General features: G+C 39.3%; 1 protein-coding gene across 1 annotated transcript in view; it reads left to right on the forward strand.

Moving 5' to 3' along the window:
* Window positions 1–18,586, forward strand: part of LOC130585714 (protocadherin-11 X-linked-like) — a 72,854-nt gene extending 54,268 nt beyond the window's left edge. The window contains exons 3-5 of the mRNA XM_057386331.1: window positions 4,215–4,262; window positions 7,364–9,850; window positions 15,860–18,586. Of these exons, the coding sequence (XP_057242314.1) occupies window positions 4,215–4,262; window positions 7,364–9,850; window positions 15,860–15,865 (2,541 nt within the window). The 3' untranslated portion in view covers window positions 15,866–18,586. The remainder of the gene's footprint in view (window positions 1–4,214; window positions 4,263–7,363; window positions 9,851–15,859) is intronic.
* The last annotated feature ends 4,704 nt before the right edge of the window (window positions 18,587–23,290 follow it).

Consider the following 23,290-nt stretch of genomic DNA (forward strand, 5'->3'; position numbering starts at 1 on the left):
GAGACCTTCARAATCATYARGTCCAGCCASTTCCTCCCAGTTCCCCTAAAAGTCCAGCAAGTCCCATCAAATTCCCCAGATGTCTGCTGAAGTTTTTGTAAGGTGAGGATGCTGCACAGCCCCTCCTTTAGGCTGAAGGAGTTTCAGACCTGTCAGGGCTGTTGCTATTTCCCTGTGTGCAGGTGGCTGGCAGCTTTCATCCTTCCCTCCTGGAAATGCAGGGGTTGAGCAGGGGGCACGGCAGCTTCACCCCAGAGCTCCAGAAGCACCCAGGGAGCTGAGAAAAGGCGTGTGGCTGTCAGGGCAGAACCAGGGTGTGATTTAGGAGCTGTTCTGAGCAGCAGCATTGAGCTGTTAGTGCTCCCCTCCAAAGGCACTGCGCTGCATCAGAGCCTTGTACTCATTTATTTCTCTTTTTCACAGCCCCTCGGTGCTGTGCGTCCCTCTCAGCCAGGAAACAGAGCAAATATGTAACTGTCACACTTGTGTAATGCAAATATCAAAATGCACTTGTTGAGTGTATTGTTGCCTGATATAAATCCTATTTCTTTTCTTTTTTTTTTTTTTTTTTTTTTTTTTTTTTTKTTKTTGTTCCTGTGTTATGTATCTATAGTGAGACTCCAAAGGCAGAAATATACTGAAAGGCAAGTCAGGTGTCTGGAGCTTTATCATGGGAATTCAGAGCAAAGCTCAAACATGTTTAATACCTTAATCTGCATATCCTCACGGTGTTGAAAATGTAGCTTTTTGTTCAGTAGGATGTCTGTGAATATTTCTGAACAACTGTAATGGAGGAGATTAAGAGGACAGGTTGCCTCCCTGGTTGTTATCTGCAGCTCTTGACCTCCCTTGTTTTGGTCAAAGTGMCTCTACCTGAAGGAACTCAACTTGAAGTTTAAAATTCTCAAGTTTAGCTCCTAAAATTACGTTCTAATGGTTAGTTTTTAAAGTTGAAAGTTTTAAAGTTTTGTTTTAAACATGATTGGCCACTCAGAAGTGGCGCCTTTTTAGGAAAAGCTACAAACCTTGGACAGTGGATTAAAGGGTTTCTTACTTCAATTTCCCATCTGTAGTTAATGCACAACTATTTAAACAGCAGGAGTATTGGGAACATAAATTCCTTAAAGTTCTGTGCTGCAGCAGCATTTTTTTTTCTGAAATACATAATTGTATGTTTGCAATATTTATGAAAGACCACTCAAGCAAAGGCCCAGTTCCTTKAAAGCAGTTTTTGGGTWATTTTATGTCCTGTCCATGCAGCARTGTGGGTAAACCATTACTCCCACCCTGGTTTGGAGACATAGCTGAGGTGAATTTCTAGTAAAAGAAAAGCTTGAGGTTTCTGCTTTGGTTTAGGTTTTGSATTTGTTTTTTAATTGTCATCCATGTTTGAAAAGATAAGCTTTAATTAAAACCCTCCAGACAACTCAAAACATTCCAAAGGCCGAATGTGTGCTATGGAAAGAGAGTTATTCATGAAACTTGGTAGAGTCTTGGAAATGTGAAGTGTAGGTTGCCAGTTTTCTGTTCCTCCTGTTCTCTCCCTTGAAAAGCTTGTGGTTAAAAATATTAGCAGTTTTAAATGATGGAGTTTTAGGCTTGCTGGAATTGTAGACTGAAGAAATTAGGGCAGCAAAAAAAGTAAATAAATTAAAAATATAGTATTCAATGTCTCTAATAGTTTCTCCTCAATGGAAATGAATGTGATCTAATAAATATAGTTTGAAAATTGAATGCCAAAAATAGAGTGGATGAAAAAATATTCTGTCTTAGTAAAGATAGGCCTATCTTGTGTCTATCTTATCTTGCAAAATAAAGTTGACAATGTTTAGAACATGACAAGATTGAAAAGGACTCTTTACAGAAGGGACCAAGGTTTAAGGTTTAAGGGACTCCAGCAATGCAATTGTAAGGGCTGTTTAAGTTCTGTTGTAGTAACATTATATTTCTTAGGACCTAATTTCCTATTTGTGTGAACCTCCTAGCTTTCTTTTTCCTTTTCTTTTTCAGAAAATCAGTATTAAATGCATTGATTGCCTGCTCCTCTGTTCCATGTTGTCCTTCTTACTGTTCCTTTCCAGCATGAAATGGTTCATTATTATCCTGTGTTCTATTGATCCATGCACAGCCTTGTGCTTGCTGCCTGCTCCATGGGACAAGAACASTTCTGTGTGTGGTTGTGGCTATGGAGAGGAAATCTTTGCCAGSGTTTTCCATTTATAGGAGCTCTTACAYAATTGGAGGTGGAAAAATGGGAARTTATGGTGCAGACATTGCTAATAAYGTGACATCCTCAGCTTTAAGTAGGATTGGAGCTAATTGGGATTCTGGATGCAGAAAATGCACTTTAGGTTTGTGCATAATTAGAACCTTCCAAGTCCTATTTTTACTGTGTTTCTGAAACTGAAAGTTCAGTTTATTCCAAGCTAAACCTCTTCAAAGGAAACCTATGGAAACAGTGCATGATAACTGACAGAAAACCATAAAATGAACAAAAGTCTTAAGAATCTTGGCCTACAAATTAAAAGGCTGCATTGCTTTGACAAAGAGAGTGTGTCAAATGTATAAGCATTCTGCAGCTGCTGAGGTCTGCATTATAAACATTTCTTACCTTTGTAATGTTATTTTTCTCCTTTGAAGTTCTGCCGCTCGGTTCATACAGGAGCTGCTAATGTCCCATATTCCCAGKAACTTTGGGTTCTGAGCTGTGGGGTGTCATGAGAGCTGTGGAGCCTTTAAGCAGGACAGCTGTCCAACAAATGGTAATTTTGTAGGATGCACAGACAGCAAATTGCACACTGTGAGTGACAGAGGACAAGGGAMCTTTATTAGGGCTGCAGCATTTAGGATGGTTTGGTTCTGAGCTCGTTCACAGACACACAGATCCATATTCCCTTCCACGTGGGATATTTTCTGTTTAAGGCTTTAAMTTGGCTTTGGCAATCCACAATTTCACAACCAAAGTATCACCTTGGRAGGAAAAATGCGAGTTTAGTTTTCAGTTTTCACAGAACGTGTTGCCCACCATACAACCACGGTCTGTTTTTCGGCGTTGGGAACGGGTGCTGTGCTGCTGTACTCTCATCTTTGCTGACAGACAGCACAGTTACAGAGCAGTTCCATCTGTCCTGACAGAAACAGGCAAGGGAAAAGTGTCTGGGACCCATCTTGTMGTTCTGCACAAGACCTGCAAAGGTTTTCTGCGTTGTTGCATGTGAAATAACAGGCGGTTAGCAAACATGCTTTATTTTCTGGACTTGCTGAAAAGGTTTTAGGGTCCTTTAGACTCAAAACTACATTTCAACCAATATTTTTTTAATTAAATAATTACTTTATTAAATTACTGATTTACTTTCTAATGAGAAGCTGAACTTTTAATCTTTTTTCTTCCTTTTTTTCTTTTGATTGGTAACATGCAATAAATGTGGCTTCTAGCTTGTTTCAACAGTCATTGAAATGAATTATTATACACTATTAGTAAAAGTCTGAGCTCTGTGTGTGGTCTGGCCCTTCCCTTCTGTTCAAGATCCAGTGGAACCAAAGCCATCCCATGATTTGTTTGTCATTTACAGTGCATGAAGTATTGRTAATAAGTGTAGGGTGAAGCTGTAGACACAAAACAATGAGCTGTCTTAGCTCCTGTGCCTTTCTCTGGAGGGTCAGAATATTCTTAGGAATGAATATTGAGGACAGCGTTGATCTGCCCTTTGTCAGCTAACAATGGGTACTTGTTACACACAATTACATAATTTCTGTGTTTTAAGGATTAATCACTGCTAGCCTCTCTGAATTSCAGTACTTTGTACCACAAGCAGTTGGGTTTGTATTGTTATTTAGCTCAATATTCTCGTCCTTCTCCACTTCTTTGAGAAATTACTGCCTTCTGCCCCCTCAGTGCTCTGCAAGTGTGAGTTCAAGGGTGAACTGTGTCACTGTTATCAGCATTAACCAGAAGCTGGTCTTGTTTCTCCATTATTCTCTGCAATGTCCAGGCAGTTCCCCACAGATTTAACAAAATCCTGTGATGCTGCAATATCTGTGTGTAGACTTTTGGTACACTTCGTCACATCCAATCCTGTTTGTAATACTTAGAAGCTCTTCTCATTTATGACTCTACGTGTCCGTGTGTCATTGATTTTGTATTTATGATACCACCTGAATGCTGCAATTTTTAAAATACTATCATTTTTTTTTTTTTTTTATTTACATGACAGCCCAAAACAGCTCCGAAAAGGACATTTGGATCCATTACAAATGACCAGGTAAATATTCAGTAGGGAGTGTTCAACAAGAAAGTTTCATTCTTTGAGTGACTGTGTGTGTAAATCCACTGAGAAGGATGTTATGAAAATTGAATAAGGTAACAGAGCTCCTTATTGYCCTGGTGAGGGATCTCGTGAGCAGGGTCAGAACCTCTTCAAAGTTAATCCAGGCTCAGAGATGGGCACAACCTTGGTTTGCTCCAGCAGTGAGGTTACATTGCTTAAACTGTATTTTTAAATTGAAAAAGTTAATCTCTTTTATTTCTCACTCCCATTCTTGTCTAATGGTAGAGATATTGATGTAGCAGATTATTTCTACCAGTCATTTTAATGGCCAAGGTGCTCTGTAACTGTTAATTATCCATGATGCTGTTCCTATGAACTCATACCCTTCCTGATGTGAACAAATCCTCCAGATCACTGGGATAATGTGATGACTGAGGCACAGCTCAGTCCAAGTACAAATCTGGCCCTAATGGCAATTTTAACTTCACTGAAGTTTTAATGATCATAGAGCCATTTGCTTCAACATCAAGAATTTAATCCTGAAGGTTTTTTCTTCATGTTACTCATTTTGGCTCTCAATTTCTTTGCTCATAACAGAGAGAATTAGATATTTATAATCTTAAAAATATATTTCTTGAATGTATCATCATTTGTTTTTGAGTGTTTAGAATGTGAGAACTGTCTGTTCTTATTAAATGTGTTTGTTAATTTGCAACATGTCACACCTAACCTTATCTCTGAAACAACCTGAAATAGTCTTGGTTGAATTAAGAAAAAGTCTCCTTCTCTTTAATGAGGTTTTTTTGCGGTTTAAAAAGATATGTAAACCTGCAATGAATAGAAGCAATAGACATGGATGATATTTCTTTCCATAGAAAATTATTCAAGTGTGTATAATGAACTTGGAAGAGATCTTTGCATTCTTTTCTGTTCTCTAGAGGCTCACTGCTAGGGATGGGGAGCTAAAGCACCACATTTTATATTGAACATTTTATATCAAACTCTCCCATTCTTGACAGGAAAAGCAGAGATGGACACACACACGTTCAGCCACRTGCATTCAATGTCTGCACAAAGTTGTGGCTGTGGGATCTAATGACAGAATAATCAGTGCCCATCTGTCCACTTGTGCACAAACAGAGAAGCAAAGAGAGCTGACAGGTTGATTTTCCTCTGGCTTCTGTTGCTTTCATTCCTCTGGAATCCATGTTAAAACACAGAATATATAATTTATAATTTCTTGGTAATTATGAAATTTATTACAAATAACTGCTAGCCAGATTGAATATGAARAGGAAACTCGTGCTCTGCTTCCTATCAGCATAGAATTACCATTCTAAAATTTAYCCTAATTGGTTCAAAATGTATAGCTTGATTTAGAAACAATTTACAGGGCTGATATTTTCATGCCTTCTGCTAAAGAAGCCAAATCTGTATTTGTTTTATTACTTCAAAATGCATTCCAGTTTACTCTATACTGTCCCCAGTCACAACTTAATGTTGTCACAAATGCTGTGTGAGCGGCACATTGATTTCGGATGTGTGGGTGAATGGTTCTGTCCCGTGAAATAAAAGCTTGCTTATGTAGGGTCAAAATCTGGCTTTGAGGAAACAAATCAATGAGAGAGATTTGAAATGAAAATTGAAGAGATACATAAGAGTGTATAAAAGATATAAATGCACTCAGTGGTGGGCAGCGAGAGGCAGGGAATACAAACCTTTTGCAGCTACTGAGAAATAGRGAACCTTGAATGCTGGGAACATTTTCTTTTGCTTTTTCTGCAGTGTCTGAAACCAGTTTAGCAGCTGAACTTTGAGCAGCCAAACCTTTTCTAGAGGAAAGTGTCCCTGCMCGTGGCAAGGGGGTGGAATGAGRGGATCTTTARRGTCCCTTCCAGCCCAAACCATGTATGGCAAATACTGAGTGAGGGTGAAAGATGAGCAGAATAAGCASAGAAAGAACAGCTGTTCATTAATGCAAATATGGCACCTAGAAAGAAAGTCCTAATTTGTCCACAACTTTATCAATGCCYTCTTTTTTCTGGCCATCCCATACATTCAACATTTGCATTCTAGCTCTGCCCTTATGGAAGATATGGCTGGAAAACTGTCTATCATTCCTCCAAGTGGTGAGATACAAGAGGATAATTACAATATTCTTAATTCTTATTTTTCTGAACAGCCAGCAGAGGAGAGAGGGAATTTAGTTTTTGATTCCAGTATTTATTTTAGCAGATTTGTCAGCACTAGTGTTTTTAAAAAAAGCTGCGTTTGTGCACTATATGTAGCTTGTTGGCACAGTTCCAGAGATGTTCAACAAACCCATGAAAAATATTGATCATTTTCAAATTGATCTTGCAGTACTGTGATATTTTTTGAAATGAAAATAGGTCTGTTTTTTTGTTTTGGTTTTTTTTTTTCCCACTGGGATTGTAATTTTCACTACCTATATAAAAAGTATAGTGCTGAATACAGGAATAGTTTTAATGGGTTTTTTAAATGTACTTCTGATGAACTGTTAATGACTTAGTTTTGTCTGTATCATCTGACACCTGAATTATGTAGGAAGCCCTTTCTCAATGATGGTGCTGGCTTTTTCTTTTATTCCAATGGTTTCAGATCATGTCCACAGTTGCTCCACAAACAGAGAAATAATCCCTTTATCCTTGCTGGCTTCCTTGAAATTGAATATTGGTATAGGTCCTGCAGTGACTGAACTTTTGCTTCATTGCTCATTTCCACACTCACTCATACAATAGAGAAACTGAATTACATCTGTCCRGGAATTTAATAACTTTTCTTTAGAAATAGAGAATCTGGATGAAAAAAATCACCATCACTCCCACATTTCCCCTTCTTCTAGCATATCTGCTTATTGCCATGTTTGCTCTGAAGCTTTCCTAGGGCTCTGGAGCTTAAAACAGGATCAGATATTGAAAAAAATAAAGGTAAATATAAAAATGTATATTTCTGTATAGAGTAGATGTATAAATATATATTCCATTACAACTTCAGAACAAATAATGAGATTTTTTTTTTTTCTGTTTGAAATGCACAATCAGGCTAAAGTGTGTTGTTCTTTCTGTGTCTTGTAGGGTCAAAATGTATTTGGTCTTGACATAACTGAGACACCCGAGGGGGACAAGTGGCCTCAGCTGATTGTCCAGCAGATCCTGGACAGGGAGCAGAAGGACACCTATGTGATGAAGATAAAAGTTGAAGATGGTGGGAGCCCGCCACGGTCCAGCACTGCCATCCTGCAGGTGACAGTGACCGATGTCAACGACAACCGGCCGGTGTTCAAGGAGAACGACGTCGAGGTCAGCGTGCCCGAAAATGCCCCCGTGGGCACCTCTGTGTCACAGCTCCACGCCACCGACGCCGACCTGGGCTCCAACGCGCAAATCCACTTCTACTTCAGCAACCAGATCTCCAGCCTGGCCAAGAGGCTCTTTGCCATCGATAACACCACYGGCCTGATCACCATCAGGGAGCCCCTGGACAGGGAGGAGTCCCCCGTGCACAAATTGACTGTTCTGGCGAGCGATGGCAGCTCCACCCCGTCGAGAGCGACGGTGACTGTTAATGTCACAGATATTAACGACAATGTCCCATCGATAGACACCAGGTACATCATCAATCCGGTGAATGGGACTGTGCTGCTGTCCGAGAAGGCTCCCCTGAATACAAAAATTGCCTTGATAACCGTCATGGACAAGGATGCTGATCAGAATGGGAAGGTGACTTGTTTCACAGACCACGATGTCCCTTTCAGGCTAAAACCGGTGTTTGATAATCAGTTTCTCCTGGAGACGGCCACGTTTCTGGACTACGAAGCGACGCGGGAGTACGCCATCAAAATAGTGGCTTCAGATTCGGGGAAACCTCCCTTGAACCAGTCTGCAATGCTGCTGATCAAAATTAAAGATGAAAATGACAATGCCCCCGTTTTCACACAGCCTATCATAGGCCTTTCCATCCCCGAAAACAACGCTCCTGGTACTCAGCTGACCAAGATAAGCGCCACGGATGCCGACAGCGGGCGGAATGCCGAGATCAGCTACATCCTGGGCTCCGACGCGCCCCCGATTTTCAACCTSGACCGCCGCACGGGCATCCTGACGGCAGTGAGAAAGCTGGACAGAGAAAAGCAGGACAGGTACTCTTTCACTGTGCTGGCCAAGGATAACGGGATGCCACCTTTGCAGACCAATGCCACGGTGACGGTGTCAGTCCTGGACCAGAATGATAACAGCCCCGCTTTCACGCATAAYGAATACAATTTCTACGTGCCAGAGAACCTGCCCATGTACGGCACCGTGGGGCTTATCACGGTGACGGATGCTGACGCGGGGGACAACGCTGCAGTCACGCTGTCCATCGTAAAYGGTAGAGATAATTTCATTATAGATCCCCTCACTGGTGTGATTAGACCTAATATYACCTTTGACAGGGAGCAGCAGGGGTCGTACACATTCCAGGTGAAAGCGGTGGATGGAGGAAGACTGCAGCGCTCYTCAACGGCCAAGGTGACCATCAATGTTGTTGATGTAAATGATAACAGGCCTGTTTTTGTTATCCCCTCATCCAACTATTCCTATGAGCTGGTGCCAACATCAGCCAGCCCRGGGTCTGTGGTCACTAAAGTGTTTGCTGTTGACAATGACACGGGAATGAACGCAGAGCTCCGCTACAGCATCATAGGCGGGAACTCCAGGGGCTTGTTCACCATTGACCAATTAACGGGCAACATTACTCTGAAGGAGAAGGTAATCACATCAGATCATGGCTTGCACAGACTGGTGATAAAAGTGAATGACCTGGGGCAGCCTGAGTCCCTTTACACCATAGCTCTGGTGCACTTGTTTGTGAACGACACCGTCACCAACAGCTCYTACGTGCAGGAGCTGGTGCGTAGGAACATGGAAACTCCCGTTGGGCAGAACATTGGGGACGGTGAGATAACCCCACAGACCAATGATTACGTCAAGATCATCATTGCCATTATTGCAGGCACCATGACGGTTATCCTGGTCATTTTTGTTACCGCCTTGGTCCGSTGCCGCCAGACTCCCAGGCACAAGGTCGTCCAAAAAAATAAGCAGAGTGGTGAATGGGTTTCCCCAAACCAAGAGAACAGGCAGATCAAGAAAAAGAAGAAGAAGAAGAAGCGCTCTCCAAAAAGTCTCCTCCTCAACTTTGTGACTATCGAAGAATCTAAGCCTGATGATCCTGGCCACGAGCACATAAATGGCACTTTAGACATTCCCGTAGAGCTGGAAGAACAGACTATGGGAAAATATAACTGGGCCACCACACCAACCACATTTAAACCYGACAGCCCGGATTTAGCAAAGCACTACAAGTCTGCTTCTCCGCAGCCTACCTTTCAAATTAAACCTGAGACTCCTGTACCCCCCAAGAAGCACCATGTCATTCAGGAATTGCCTCTAGATAACACCTTTGTGGTGGGCTGTGACTCACTTTCCAAGTGCTCATCCAGCAGCTCGGACCCTTACAGTGTTTCTGAATGCAGCTGTCAAGGAGGCTTCAAGACCCCAGGCCCCATACACACCAGACAGGTAATGGAATTTTAAGGTGTTTTCTTCCTCCTTCCTTCCCTTCTTACTTTGCCAATCCTATAACTCCAGCTCAAAGCGCTGCAAAATCWGTTCTCCCACAAGGAGCAAAGGTTTGAAAGTTCCCGTTCGATCGAGGCGTTGCGAAGTTAAACAATTTGAGCTTCCCCAGTGGTCAGGGAGAAAATGAGAAGGGGAAAAAAAAGAGTGTTGTGTTTGAGGAGGCTGAGCAGGCAGAGATCCCTCTGGTGGCATCCTGACTGCAGATGGCAGCATGGCACTTCCCRCTCCTCCGCGGGACCTGGAGCTGCTGGCGGGGCTGGCGGGGTGTGGGACTGTCCTCCCCAGCCTGGTGGGCTCCTGCACCCCGGTGGAAATCAGTAAAGTGGTTCTTAATAYTGATGGAGTCTGGAACTGCAGCCTTCATTTGGGCGTAGCTTCGCTTCGAGGTCTCTCAAAAGCAGGGGAGGATTTTCCTCGGAGAGTTTCCGTGCCATTTTCAGACTGGAGGGAGGCTTAAACCTGGTGGGATGACACAGCTGAYAGGTAAAGTTAGGGAAAATATTAGAGGCATCAGCATAATTGATCTCACTGATTTGCTGCTCTGCCTGATAGACCAGGTATTAACTTCAGTGCAACAAAGAAAATGCCTAAAGAATCCTCAGCTTAAAATCAAAAATAATTTGAGAACCAAAGTACCCCTTATTCTTATGSACCCTACAAAAAAGTCACTGGAAATAGAATACAATGTTTATCCGTATTCTGAACAGTTTAATATAACTTTACTGGTTTTCTGTTTATTTCTCTTTCTTCACAAGTATCACAAAGTTTTCAGTTTTCTAGTTAAGCTTTAGTTGCTTAATGAATTAGCCATTAAAGTGACACATACTTAAGAAGTGTATATTTTATTATTGATAATATATTTTAACTTGAAAATATACTTAATATATTGCTTGGTAACAAATCCTCAGCATAACTAAGTCTGTTAGATCTCTTGCTCCAGCTGATTTTTTTTTTTTTTTATTCTGGGAGCTGTGTTTGATTACAACTGTAATGATCACAACTTTCATAAAAAAAGAAGCTTCCCATTCAGAGCAGTCATCATATCTTTGAAAATTTTAGAATATGTTGTTTATTTTATTCTAATTTGTTTCCTTTACCAACACAAATTTGTATGGCAATCTGTATCACTATGGACAGCATTTTTTATTAAATGTRTTTAAATGTGTTAAGTTAAATCACATATTAGAAGAGCCTCCTGCCAGTTGGTTCATCTGTTTGAAGTCCCAYAACCGAGGAGAGGGCAGTGCTGTTTTCAGCATTTCTGTGGGCCTGATCTCAGTGATTTTTCAGTGGAGTTCTGGCACAGTTGCTGTGAGTCAGAAGGGTTCTGCCATTGTCTGCTGAAACACTTTGTCGTGCAGTAATGCTGCTGACAGAGAAAGCGAGCTCATGACTCTCAAAGTCCCTTCTGTGCCAGTAAAAACATGGAAAGTGGGATGGAAAGCAATCCTCCTCTGCAGAAGTTGGTTGGGGAATGCAACGTGTCCTTTTATCTGTGCCTTGAAGGTCTGTGACTGGGGGTTCCTATCTGGAGAAGCAGAACAGAGCTGTGGGGTTTTTTTTAATGCTCACTGATGTTATCTTCATTGAGCTGCACCAACGTTGTTAGCGTGATGTGCTGAATATATAACAAAAGAGAATTTGTACTGATTCTGTTAAAATACAGCCATCCTTCTCTTATTGATGTCCTTCTGCATGAAAATGATCATGTTGTTTGTAGGAAGGGCAACCAATCACCACCAATGGCCCTTTATACTAATTTGGAAACAGCATTTACCTTTAAATRCATGAACTCACTTTTTTTTTTTTTTTTTTCAAATTTAGATATAAGTAATTTTGCAATAATTATTTACATAAATTGAGCAAGAAAAGCCATCAGGGTAAATATTGTTTGTTTTGCTGGGATGTGACTAAATGAAAATTGCATTTCTTGATAAGTAACAATGAGTGACGAGTTTCTTAAAGCTCAATGGATCTTTTAAAAGTCAGTCTCACTCCTCATCAGGCTCTGTGTGTTGTAGTCTGGRTATTTTAATCTCCTGTGGGGCTGTGGAAGGTGCCTCAGGACAGGTGCATGAGAGTTTCATGTAAAAAAAAAGAAACAAATAGAAATAAAAACGGGACAGTGGTGATTCTGTGTCAGGCACTCTCTGAATTTGCAGGCAGCTGTAGGACAAGCTGGASAACTGACAGATAACTCAGTTTAAAAAGGAGGTGTGCTTGTTTGAAAAGTGAAAATAAGATGGCTGATATGAGGGGAAAATATTGTCCTTTTTCACAATTATCATAAATGAGCCAAAAGTTCTCTGAGGGAGCCTAAAGATTTTATTCACTGTGAAGTGTCTCTTCAGTTTCTGATGGGGACTGATATTTGCAGGCTKCACRTCCCAACTGTTGTTAGTTTTGTCCRTGCCAGAGTTTCTTCTACTCAGATACTTGAAATAATATTGTATTACAGCTAAAAATATATGTTTTCTTTGGAAGCTCTGAATTTCATGTCTGTCTGAATGGTATTGATTCAGGTCTTTAAAGAAAGGAAATTATGCCTTTGCTTTACTGCTAAATTTGTCTAAGTGAGCCATAAAATGACAGAAAGTCATTAGGACAGTTGTACTCAARAAGCATGCAAGCAAAGATGGAAAGGTTTTTTCTACTGAAAACCCCCAAAATATCTCTTTAGTGGTCAGGTGGACAAATAAATACAGCAGTGCAACAGCTGAAATTTTTATGGGGAAGCAATTGGAGACTCCTAGAGCAGCTGAGGACGCTTTGAGTCATAAACTACAGGAAACTGGAGAAGGAGAAGTATGGCCTTAATGTAATGTCCCCTCAGAGAGGTCAAATTCTGCTGTATTTGAGAAAGGGCAGGGGCCAGAGGTGCTGATATTGTTCTGAAGTTACCCAGGAGGAGTCAATCAATACCAGTGACAGCAGACCTTCAGAGCAGGATGCTTTTTTTGTTGGAGATGTACTAGAGATAATTCTTTTAAAGGAGTTTTAGCAARTGATAAATTGTGAAGGGGTTTAATCCATCATAAGGTTTTTCAAACTAGGATATCTGGAGTGTTGCACAAMTCAAACTGACTGCCCATGTCATCAGATTTCCCTTGTTTTGGCAGTCGTGGGCCTCACAGAAATTTCCTTTGGTGCAGAAACGCACAGCATCTTTAAAGTTCATTTGTCTGCAAGCTTTGTAAAGAGCTCAGTTATTTCTGACATTTACCTCAGTGGGAGCAGAGTGTGTGAAGTGTTCCACAGTGACACAAATCTTCTAATTCTCTTTGCATTTGCATGGGAACGACGAGAAGAAGGGAGAGAGGAGTTTTCTCCAGTCTCGTTTTCGTGTAACACAATTTCAAAATCTGAAATCTTTGCTCATGTACTTTAAAACAACGTTCAGGCATTTCAAATGCCTGTCTAGGTATCAGCCTGTCTAGTCAAAACATGCATAATTATAGAGCACAGTGTTATCTGTGGCAGCTTGATTCAAAGAAGGGAATGCTGCAGAGATTCTTCAGAACTTCCCGTTCATTCTCCTTCTGGTTGTCCCTGTATTTTACTAAGTTCTGTTTCAGATGTGCCTTTCATTTGAAAATAGTGGAATGCATGCTATAGGGACAGGGGACATGTTTGAGAATTCACACCTGGTCACTCAGGAAGGGTCCTGTGTTCTTTTGGGTTGTCATTTTTGACTTCAGAACAAGTTTTTTTTTTGCTGATTTGGTGTTATTGAGGGGCTGTGAATGCATTGAAGCAGCTCCTGCTGGACGAGCTGCAGTGGTGCTCCTCATCCATGATAATCTGATTTTTTGGGGGCTCTCCCTGCCTCCCACTGGACTCTGCTCTTTCTTTAATTCACCTGCACTGCCAGGACACCACGCTGTGTTTGGGAAGCTGCTGAGGGAGGGCACAGAGATTGTTTTTTGTTGTTTTTACCAGTGCAAATCTTCATCAGGAGAGTTCAGCTGGCAGGATTCTGTCATCTGTGAGCTGATCCACACTTATGGACAGAAATTTCAGAAGGCCCAGGGATCTCTGCTGGGCTGGTTTGTTAGGAGCTGGTGGAGATGGATATGACATTCCTCATAAAACTCTGAATGGGAAGTGGATCTCCTCTAAAATACCTCATTTTGGGGTCTCAGTTCTGTGATTCCATCACGCCTGCTGACACTGATGGCATCTTTRCTTTCCTGATTTAAAATGTGAGATGTCATTATAACTTCCCACTCACTGCAAGAACAGTGAGTTTAGGATGGGAACTGAAGGAACATGGCACTGTTCCTGAATTATAGCTCTGAAACTCACCTGCTCTGTGAATCTTTAGCTGCAGGATTTTTTTTTTTTTTTTGTTGTGTGTAATAACAGTGAGACTGGTGAGTTTAATTTCAAATCCTGTAATCATCAGAAGGCAGGGCTGATGCTTCTGGGATGGAAAAGGGTGTCGACCTAACCCTGTGTTTTATACTGACAGATACAGAGTAAATTACACTCAAAGAACATTTTTTTCTAAAGTTCAGCTTAATAGCTGTTGGTATAAGCCCTTCCTAAAAGCCATTTCAAAATTACTATGATTTTAAATATTATCATTATTTTACCTTAATTTTCTGTCTAGTAATTTTGCTTGTGGTTCTGAGCTGCTGCCATGTATATACATTTCACAAAAAAAATGTGTTTGGAGAAGAGATTTCTAACTGAAATATAAGTCAAAGTGTGTGAGTCAGAAGTTAGCCAGCAATTATTTAGATGTGCATCACTGCTGAAGTAAAGCTGGTYAAGAAAATGCTTTTCCATTCTGCAATACTCTAAGAAAATCTTCAGTGTTTTCTTWTAATATCTTTGACTAGAAAAGCATGGGGGATGGGATCTGGAAGGTGTGTATCCCCTTTGCCTCATAATAGAGGGCAAAAACAGGGTATAAGGATGATTTAAAAAAAAAATAAATTGTTTTTTGTGTGAGGAAATAATGAAAGATTTTGAATGTGGCACTTCAGTAAAAACTAAGTCAGAGCAGAGGAAACAAAGGCACTTTTTTCACAGTAAGAACTCATTGACTGAGTTTATAGTGAAGTTGATAAATGAAGTCCCAGCATTAATAAGTGAGTGATTTTTGTGCAAGCCAGAATGACACACAGCTCCCTCTCCAACAGCCACTTGCCTTGGGGTAGAAGCAATGTAATTTTTCAAACACTAAGTGCATTTCACRTTGGTTTTTCAGTGGGATAACTGAAATTTTCCTCTTTTCTCCTTGTGACCCAACTGTGTTATTTCAAACATCTTATTTAGCTATAAACKATTGTTAACAATGAAGTCTGGTTTAACTGTGGTTTAATTTTCACACTTGTTTACTTTCCTGCTTTCTCCCAGAAGGTGTTGCACTCAATAATCTGAAGTTGATAGCAATTTCCTGACCAGTGAGTGTCTTGGTGACTGTGGTATTGATAGTGTTTTCTTTTCTGTGAAATAATTGATCAGAATGGCTTAATTTCTGTGAATCTTTAGGACTAACCCTGTTGATGATAAATGTAGATTAAGGACGTAAAATAATTCTTAAAATAAAAACATTTTATGCTTTTTAGGATGCTCTTGAATGAAGCCCACAAACCCCCTTTAGAACATGTTCTAGGTACTCCAGCAGTCTTCTGACAGCTCYAATCTTGCAACAGCACTTTGGGTTTTGATAAAGCCAAAAAAAGAGAAATGTAGAGTAGTATCCATAGAAGCTCTTTCTGTGGCTCCTTCTGTTGCAGCKTTTGTGGTTTGTGTTTGTAGAACTTTGCTCGTGCTCGGATCACACACCCACCAAAAGTGGTGACTTAGACCCAGAGTAGCTCAGAACATCTCAGAGCACATGTGATAGAGATTTGGTAGACATTTGGAAGCGAACGTGACAATTTATGGTGAAAATGCTGCAGGAAAGGGCTTTTCTCATGCTGTTTCTCTGTTTGCCAGCTCTGAACGCCATCGCATCTGATGTTATGTACTGAAGTCGTACGTGTACTCAATGATGTTAAGCCAGCAAATATGAAAACAAGGAAATAGCACGAGAAAGCCCTTTGTCCTGTCTCTGGTTGCCGAAGAAATTTATCGTCTCATCTCCAGAGGGGTTTGGAAGTGACGATGAACTGTCCAAGCTGCCCTACTGAAAGGTATCAAGGGCAAGAATTTTTTTAAAAGGAAAAAGACAAAGAAGTTTTAGTACGTTGTGCTATAGTGTTCTATAACGTAGTTTTGCTAAGAAAGAAAAAAAAAAAGTAATGTGACCCATCCTTCTTCACGGTTGGTGATTATGGTAAATTTATTTTGCTTGTAATCATCTTCTTGTCCCAGATTTTTTCCTTATTTATTTTAGTTGGAACAATTAGGAATTTTGTTTCTATGAATATATTAAGAGGGAGCAATAAATTTTATTCATATGTTAAAAAGAGAATGTAAAGTTCTTTATACTCCCTGCATTTAAAAGAAAAACAAATGAGTTGTTGTCACTTATAGCACCATTGTACATGTTAAAAATTAAGTGTTATTTATATCTATTCCATAAGATTTTTAATGATGATATTGCTGCTATTGATCATAAATAGAAATGATCAAGTCACTGCTTTCTCATTTTCTAGACACAATAGTAGTAGTGAAAAACTAGTACTTCCTGCTTTCTTATCCACACCATTTTGTGATAAATGGTCACCTTTTAAATAACTGGAAAGCGTTCACCTAACTTTTAAAAAGCAAATTTAATTTGCGTTTTGCTTGCTGAAGTCTAGATAATGTCTATTTAACAGGTGCCAAACATTTAACCTTTTGAAATATTTTTATTTAAAAAAAAAGTCATAAATCCAGTGGCTTGGTTTTCAGTGTCATAAAATAGGAAATAGTATACTTAATTTTTACACTGTTAGCCAGCACATGGGGGGGGGAGGAGGAGGAAATGGCCTACTGTTGTTTGTTTTTTTCCCCCAAATTATTCTTCTCTATATTTTTTTTAATTAAAGTCTTTTATATTATAATTTGTTATTTAGCACAGCTCATTGAAAAGAATGAAACTTGAGTATCATAGCTTTGTTTGAAGGTTGGTTGCAAGTTCTTGTATATTGCCTCACATTTTAGGGCRTAATGCTTAATATGTATCATCTATAATATTAGAATTTCATATGCAATGCAAAATCTCTTARGAAGCAAAGGAGTATAAAGAACCCTGTTTTCTGCACTTATATGAAGACATGTAATATTAGTTTGCTAGAATAAAATGAAGTACAGACACTGCTTTTAACTGGGATGTATACAGTATATATAACTTTCTTTGAAAGAAAAAGTTAWTAATGATTCATGAATTAGCCTATGACATGGAATTCTTACACATTACTGTATGTTTGATGTAAAGATATTTATAGGCTTGTACTTAATAATCACGTTGCCTCAGTTCTTGGACTGCAGAATGTCTACCATGACTGTTGCCTATAGTTTGCTCCACATTTGCTATCTGGCTCTTTTAAAACAAACAAAAAAAAAGTGTATTTGGCTATTTGATCTGTAAAATAAATTCTATTAATAATGAAGTACGTATTGTAATTTAGCATATTGTATTGCATAATTATATCTATGACTGTTACAGAAAAAGCTTTCATTTCCGACAATGAAATCATTTTCTTGGGAAGAAGTTCATGTATCTGTAAGACAGTTTTGCTGTTCCTATTTATTCGTAGCCTTGCAGCATTTATGCTCCAAACTAAAAACCCCCARCGCTTCCAGTGGTGAGATGTGCAGTGGTGACATTTATTGACTCAGTGCCACAGTTCAGCCAGGTGAAAGCTCATTCCCAGCCCAGTCAGGGATTTATTCCAGAAGTTGTGTTTGGTCCTGCCTGGTGCGGCTGCAGTTGTTCATGCTTCCTAGGTGGGTGATGGGAAGATTAAAATTTTAAAAGGAATAAAATAACCCTTGGGCCTAATTGAGAGTGGTTTTCCAGGCAGACAGGATGATCTCACAGAATTTGAGTTTCTTTTTCTTTCTTTGAATCTTTGGATTTCTCTCCTTACGAGAAATATGTTGGATTTCCTTTCCGAGAAAACTCCTCTACGTAAATTTAACGTTTCATTAAGAGAAGCACCAAATAATTTCAATGCTTACATTGAAACATTTCTTTTTAAAATCCAGGRATACCGAGTGGAGATAATGTAATTTAGTCAGCCCACGTGATCATGTAGTTGCCCTCATGTTTTTTCTCTGGTAGTAACAAGGCATAGACAGGCTGTAGCAGGTTATTTTGATTTTAGGAGTGCATMCCCTCTAGAAGTGCCTACTTTCGTACACTGAGTATGAAGAGAACCTTTGATAAGTACCTTTCTCATGCCAGATGTGCCAGTTATATGCTTTCAGAGAAAAAAAATGTTTCATTCCCAGTTCCTTTGCTTTTAACTTAGCTAAAGCTCTAATATTTACCTAGAACCACATTGCTCTTATCATTCTAGTCTACCAATACATAATTATAGAAGAATCTAGGGCGATATTAAAATTTTCAGAAGTTTCATGATGAAATAAAAGGTGCATCACGTGGTTTAGCTGTGGGTCCRAATCAGTAATCCTCTGGTTCTCTCRTGAGTCAGYCCAGCCAAATATGATAAYCTTCCAAATGAGAAAGCCAGAAACCTCTTAAGTGGCTCARTTTCATGTGTTTTCTCTGTTTCTSTGTTTGYTTTCTTGCATCTWAAAAAWWMYMMYTTTTWAAAARKYKKTTTTTTCATAGGCTGGTATAARACTTGTCCAGAGCTCATTTCCTGCTGATGGCTAAATGGGATCATGAAAATCTCATGAAAGCCTAATGTTCATTGACCAAATGTGTATGTATGCTGGATATCAATTTCTACACTTTTCTGTATGAAGGCCAGTCAAAAAATTCTATTTTTTTTTTTCAAATACTGTTGGTATCCTGAGTCAAAGCTAGATATATGTGTCAAAACCGACTATTTCTCAAATGTTTTCACCTACAGAAATATTTTTTTCTGGCTCCTTAGAAGTCAGAGTACCTTACAAGCAAAAATCACTGAGTTGACCAAACATTCCTTTTGAAACCGAAAACTCATTATTATATTTTCTTTGGAATATCAATATATTTGTTATACTTCAGACCACAATTATTGCAATCACCTCAGTAAATATCTCAAGAAGTTCACCCTTTTCTCTGGTGCTCATTGTCCCTGTCCCCAGAGCAGCCAGGTCATGTCTGTAGGGAAAGCCCTAGAGCCTGCTTTGGGTCGGTTCCAGTGCTGCTGAGCAAAAAGGAAATTCCTTTATTTATGGCCAGTTTTAGGTCTAACTGATCCAGTTTTAGGTTTAACGGATCCAATTTTTAGGTTTAATAGATCCAGTTGTAGGTTTAATGGATCCAGTTTTGGATTTCACTGATCCGGTTTTAAGTTTAATGGATCCAGTTTGGGATTTAACTGATGCAGTTTTTGGTTTAACGGATCCAGTTTTAGGTTTAACTGATCCAGTATTAGGTTTAATGGCTCCAGTTTTGGATTTAATGGATCCAGTTTTAGGTTTAATGGATCCAGTTTTAGGTTTAATGGATACAGTTTTAGGTCTAACTGATCCAGTTTTAGGTTCAACGGATCCAGTTTCAGGTTTAATGGATCCAGGTTTAGGTCTAACTGATCTAGTTTTAGGTTTAATGGATCCAGTTTTGATTTAACTGATCCAGTTTTAGGTTTAACGGATCCAGTTTTGGATTTAACTGATGCAGTTTTAGGTTTAACGGATCCAGTTTTAGGTTCAATGGATCCAGTTTTAGGTTTAATGGATCCAATTTTGGATATAACAGATCCAGTTTTCGGTTTAACGGATCCGATTTTGGGTTTCAGTGACCCCACAGCTGCTCCCAGCCCTCCAGCACAGCAGCCAGGGCTGGCTCTCAGCTGTGCTGGTTGCACCAGGGCTGTGCTGYCAAATCCTGGCTTTCATGTGGATTTTGTGTGTGTCTACCAAAGCTCCCTCCCACCCGACCTCAAACACCCCCAGAGCGAGTCAGGCACTCCGGGAACTTTGGGGGATTTAAATCCTCCTGAGTTTAACTGAGTGGGGGACTTCTGAAGGGCARCAGGGGGCTGTCAGGAACAAAGCTGGTTTGTGATGTAAATAGAATTATATTTTTAACATAAACTGTTAATGCTGCAGGGTTTTTTGGTTACACTTTTCCGGTGATTTCCCATTTTACCATAAAACATATATTTATGGTGTATCTTGGTCTTACGTATTATTTGTAAAGCCTTTTTAACAAATAATTTGAATATATATTTTTGCTTTCATATTGAATTACTGAGCACTGTTCCTTTACTGTCTTATTTATCTATTTCTAAAATAAATTTGGTTTGACGATTATATTTGTATACCTTCTGGAGAAGCACTGTTTTTAAACACACCTCTGTTTGCTTAATGCATGCACACCATGGAACCTACACAGAGACTGGGATTTTTCACAGTTTGGGAGCTATGATTATTAAATAACTTCACCACATGTAAACTTTACAAGAAGAAATATCAAGAAATACTCTACTTTCAAACCCTCATACTCTTCAGCAGTACATTTCTTTCTGTCTACATTTTTTTCAAAGAAACCCAAGCAGGAATTCCAAGAGTCACACATTTTCTAAGGGATTTTCCACGCATGTGTGAGTGTTTAGATCTGACTCTCTCTATATTTTGTTTGCGTGTGAATACAAAGAGCACGAGGGTGTGCACACACATTTATCCCACATTCAATTAGCAAAGGTTACAGGCAGTAAATATTGCCCAGGCTGGAGCTGGAGATATGTACCTATTCCAATATCTCTCTCTGTGAAAGATAGCCAGGCACTAAGGAGTTCAATCTKCCACATTATTTGATTTTTGGGAAGATTTGTCTTCCCTTCTGAGAATGTACTGGGTTCTCAATATGTGAGAAAATGACTCTTGGTGATTTGGAGGTCAGGGTACAAATATGAAAAGTACAGTTTTGAGTTTTAGTGCTGGGATTCTTTCACTAGATTATTTTACTTGTTCCAATACTGTGTCTCAGTATTCTGAAATACATTTTTTTCCCACTATATAGACTCATATTCTTAAATTTTGCCACTGAAAATGTAGTGAAAATGACACTTTTGTATTTCCTCCAAATTGTGAGTTTCTGCTTATTTCATAAATAGACACATGTAAATCAGATTCAGTTACTTATATACATAGAGATGGCTATAAAATGTGATATCAGGAATTTTTCAGGGGTCCTATTGACTTCTTGCAGTCTTTTAAATGGGTTTTATTCATTTGTGTTTTCATTTCCAAGGAAGGTGTTCATTCAAGCTCGAATCACTTATTTCCAATAAAACCTGAATGATGGTATCAAAGCTATGGGGTTTGATTCCTCATCACTGAATTCCAGCTGAGAATTATAAGCTGAATTTTGTTCTGTGGTTCTCAGCCATTGTTTCCATCCTTTCTCTCCCGAGAGAACAGTTCCATGGCTGTTGGATGGATGAAGTGTCCCCTGCTCTGTTTCCTTCTGGGCTGGGATCTGAAAGTCTCCAATTATGAGTTTTTCCACACAAAAAAGGTGTGCATCTAAACCATCCATGTGCTGATGTTTTTGTTTTTTTTTTTCTCCGTCTCTTCTGTGAAAAAGGAAACAACAGGGCACAAACTCTGGGCCTTTCCAAAAAAGGAAATGAGCTTCAAACAAATGAATGGAATTTGGAACTTTCCAGATTCAAAGTTGTTGAATTTCCAAATTCAACTTTCCTTTGAATTTTTAGGGTATTTGAGTAATTGGAAATTGTTCAAGGTTTTGTGATTGTCTGACAACTAAACTTGCCAATGTCTGCGAGGACAAGGTCGTGACCATGTGCAGGATTTAGACAAAATTATGATGGAAAGGGATGAGGGAAAAGGAAGATCTTTTCAGTCTGAAATTATTATTGTGGTGCACAATCTTAAGTGCCATGTCAGAGATTTTGAATATGGAGTTTTGGGTCACATTGTGACCTGAGGTAGAGTTTCAATTTTTGTATAGCAATAAGGTGCCTTGTATTGTTGTTGCATTTTGTTTCTTGAAAGACATTAAAATAAATTTAAAAGCAAGTGGTTTTGCTTGCCAATACTCAGTTATTATAACTACCTGAACACATAGGTACAGATAATTAAACACTATGAAACCATAAGTATTTTCTACCTTCTGTTTTCCAAAGTCTCTGTTTTTGGAAGTGTTTAGCACAAAACTGTCTGCAGCCAACACTCCAAGGAATCAAACTGAAGGTGGAAAAGGGCTTTTCTGTTTAAAGAAGTCTATTTGTAAACAAAACTTCAAGAGGGGAGGAAAACATTGGATTATGTTCTCTGGCTTTGCAGAAGGGAAGCGCCAACTTCTCCAGCCTGCTGAGATTTTGATTGCTATTGATTTCAAAGTTAGAAACCCAAACAAGTACAATTTATACAAGGAGTGTTCCTTGCTAAACTCCTGCTAAACTCAGAGCTCGGAGAGAGCTCCAGCTAAGGGCTGCTGCCACTTGTGAAGGTTTGTGGGATTTTGTTGTCAGCAGCAGTGATCAGCACTGCTGTATTCACTGCTCACACTCCATGCTGAGCCACCTTGATCTGTAATATTTGCTACACTTGAGTGGAAACAACGGATTTGCCAACAATCCTACAAGAAAAGGATCTTTTTTCCCCTTCTTCAAATAGCAGTGAGCTTCTCTTTCCAAATACAGATATATAATACTTTCCAGAAGTGTCTCATTAGGCACACTGAACACTTTCTTTTTTAATTCTTATGTTATTGTAGAAGTTTATACATAGCTATGAATACACACACAAAAAGTTAAGGTAATTTTCTAAAATTTTCTTGTTTTCTTTATGAGACACTATTCAAAGGTATTTCCTGCTGTTTGGAAGCATGAGGCTGAATGGATTTTTGAACAGCCTGAAGCAGATTTTTAATCTAACAAAACGACACTGTGACTAATGAAAAACCATGGATAAACAGATTGGTGTTTGCTTACACATGGAGCAATCATCAAACCTACTGATTTTGCAAACAAGAGGCTGGAGGATTTGATGAATGCATTTTCGGAAACTTGGATGGCCAAAGTTGTAAATAAGTCCCTGCTAAATGATCTTTCCTGAGTCAATTCCCTTTCTTCATCAGGTTTATTTTAAGACCATTTCAGTGCATTGTAACTTTGGCCAACTTTTAATTCTTCATCAAATATTGTCTTTTTCTTCTGTGTTGGAAAATAACGCATGTGTGGTCTAACACGGTGAGAGTCTTGTTTTCTTGTCTTTAAAGGATGGTTTAGGGGGTTTTAATTACTATTTTAATATATTGAAACTGTGGTGGGGGTTATGTAAAAATGCAGACAT

Source organism: Malurus melanocephalus, unplaced genomic scaffold (assembly GCF_030028575.1).
Source record: "Malurus melanocephalus ecotype Western Australia unplaced genomic scaffold, MMel_1.1 scaffold_954, whole genome shotgun sequence".
In the NCBI taxonomy this organism is placed as follows: Eukaryota; Metazoa; Chordata; class Aves; order Passeriformes; family Maluridae; genus Malurus; species Malurus melanocephalus.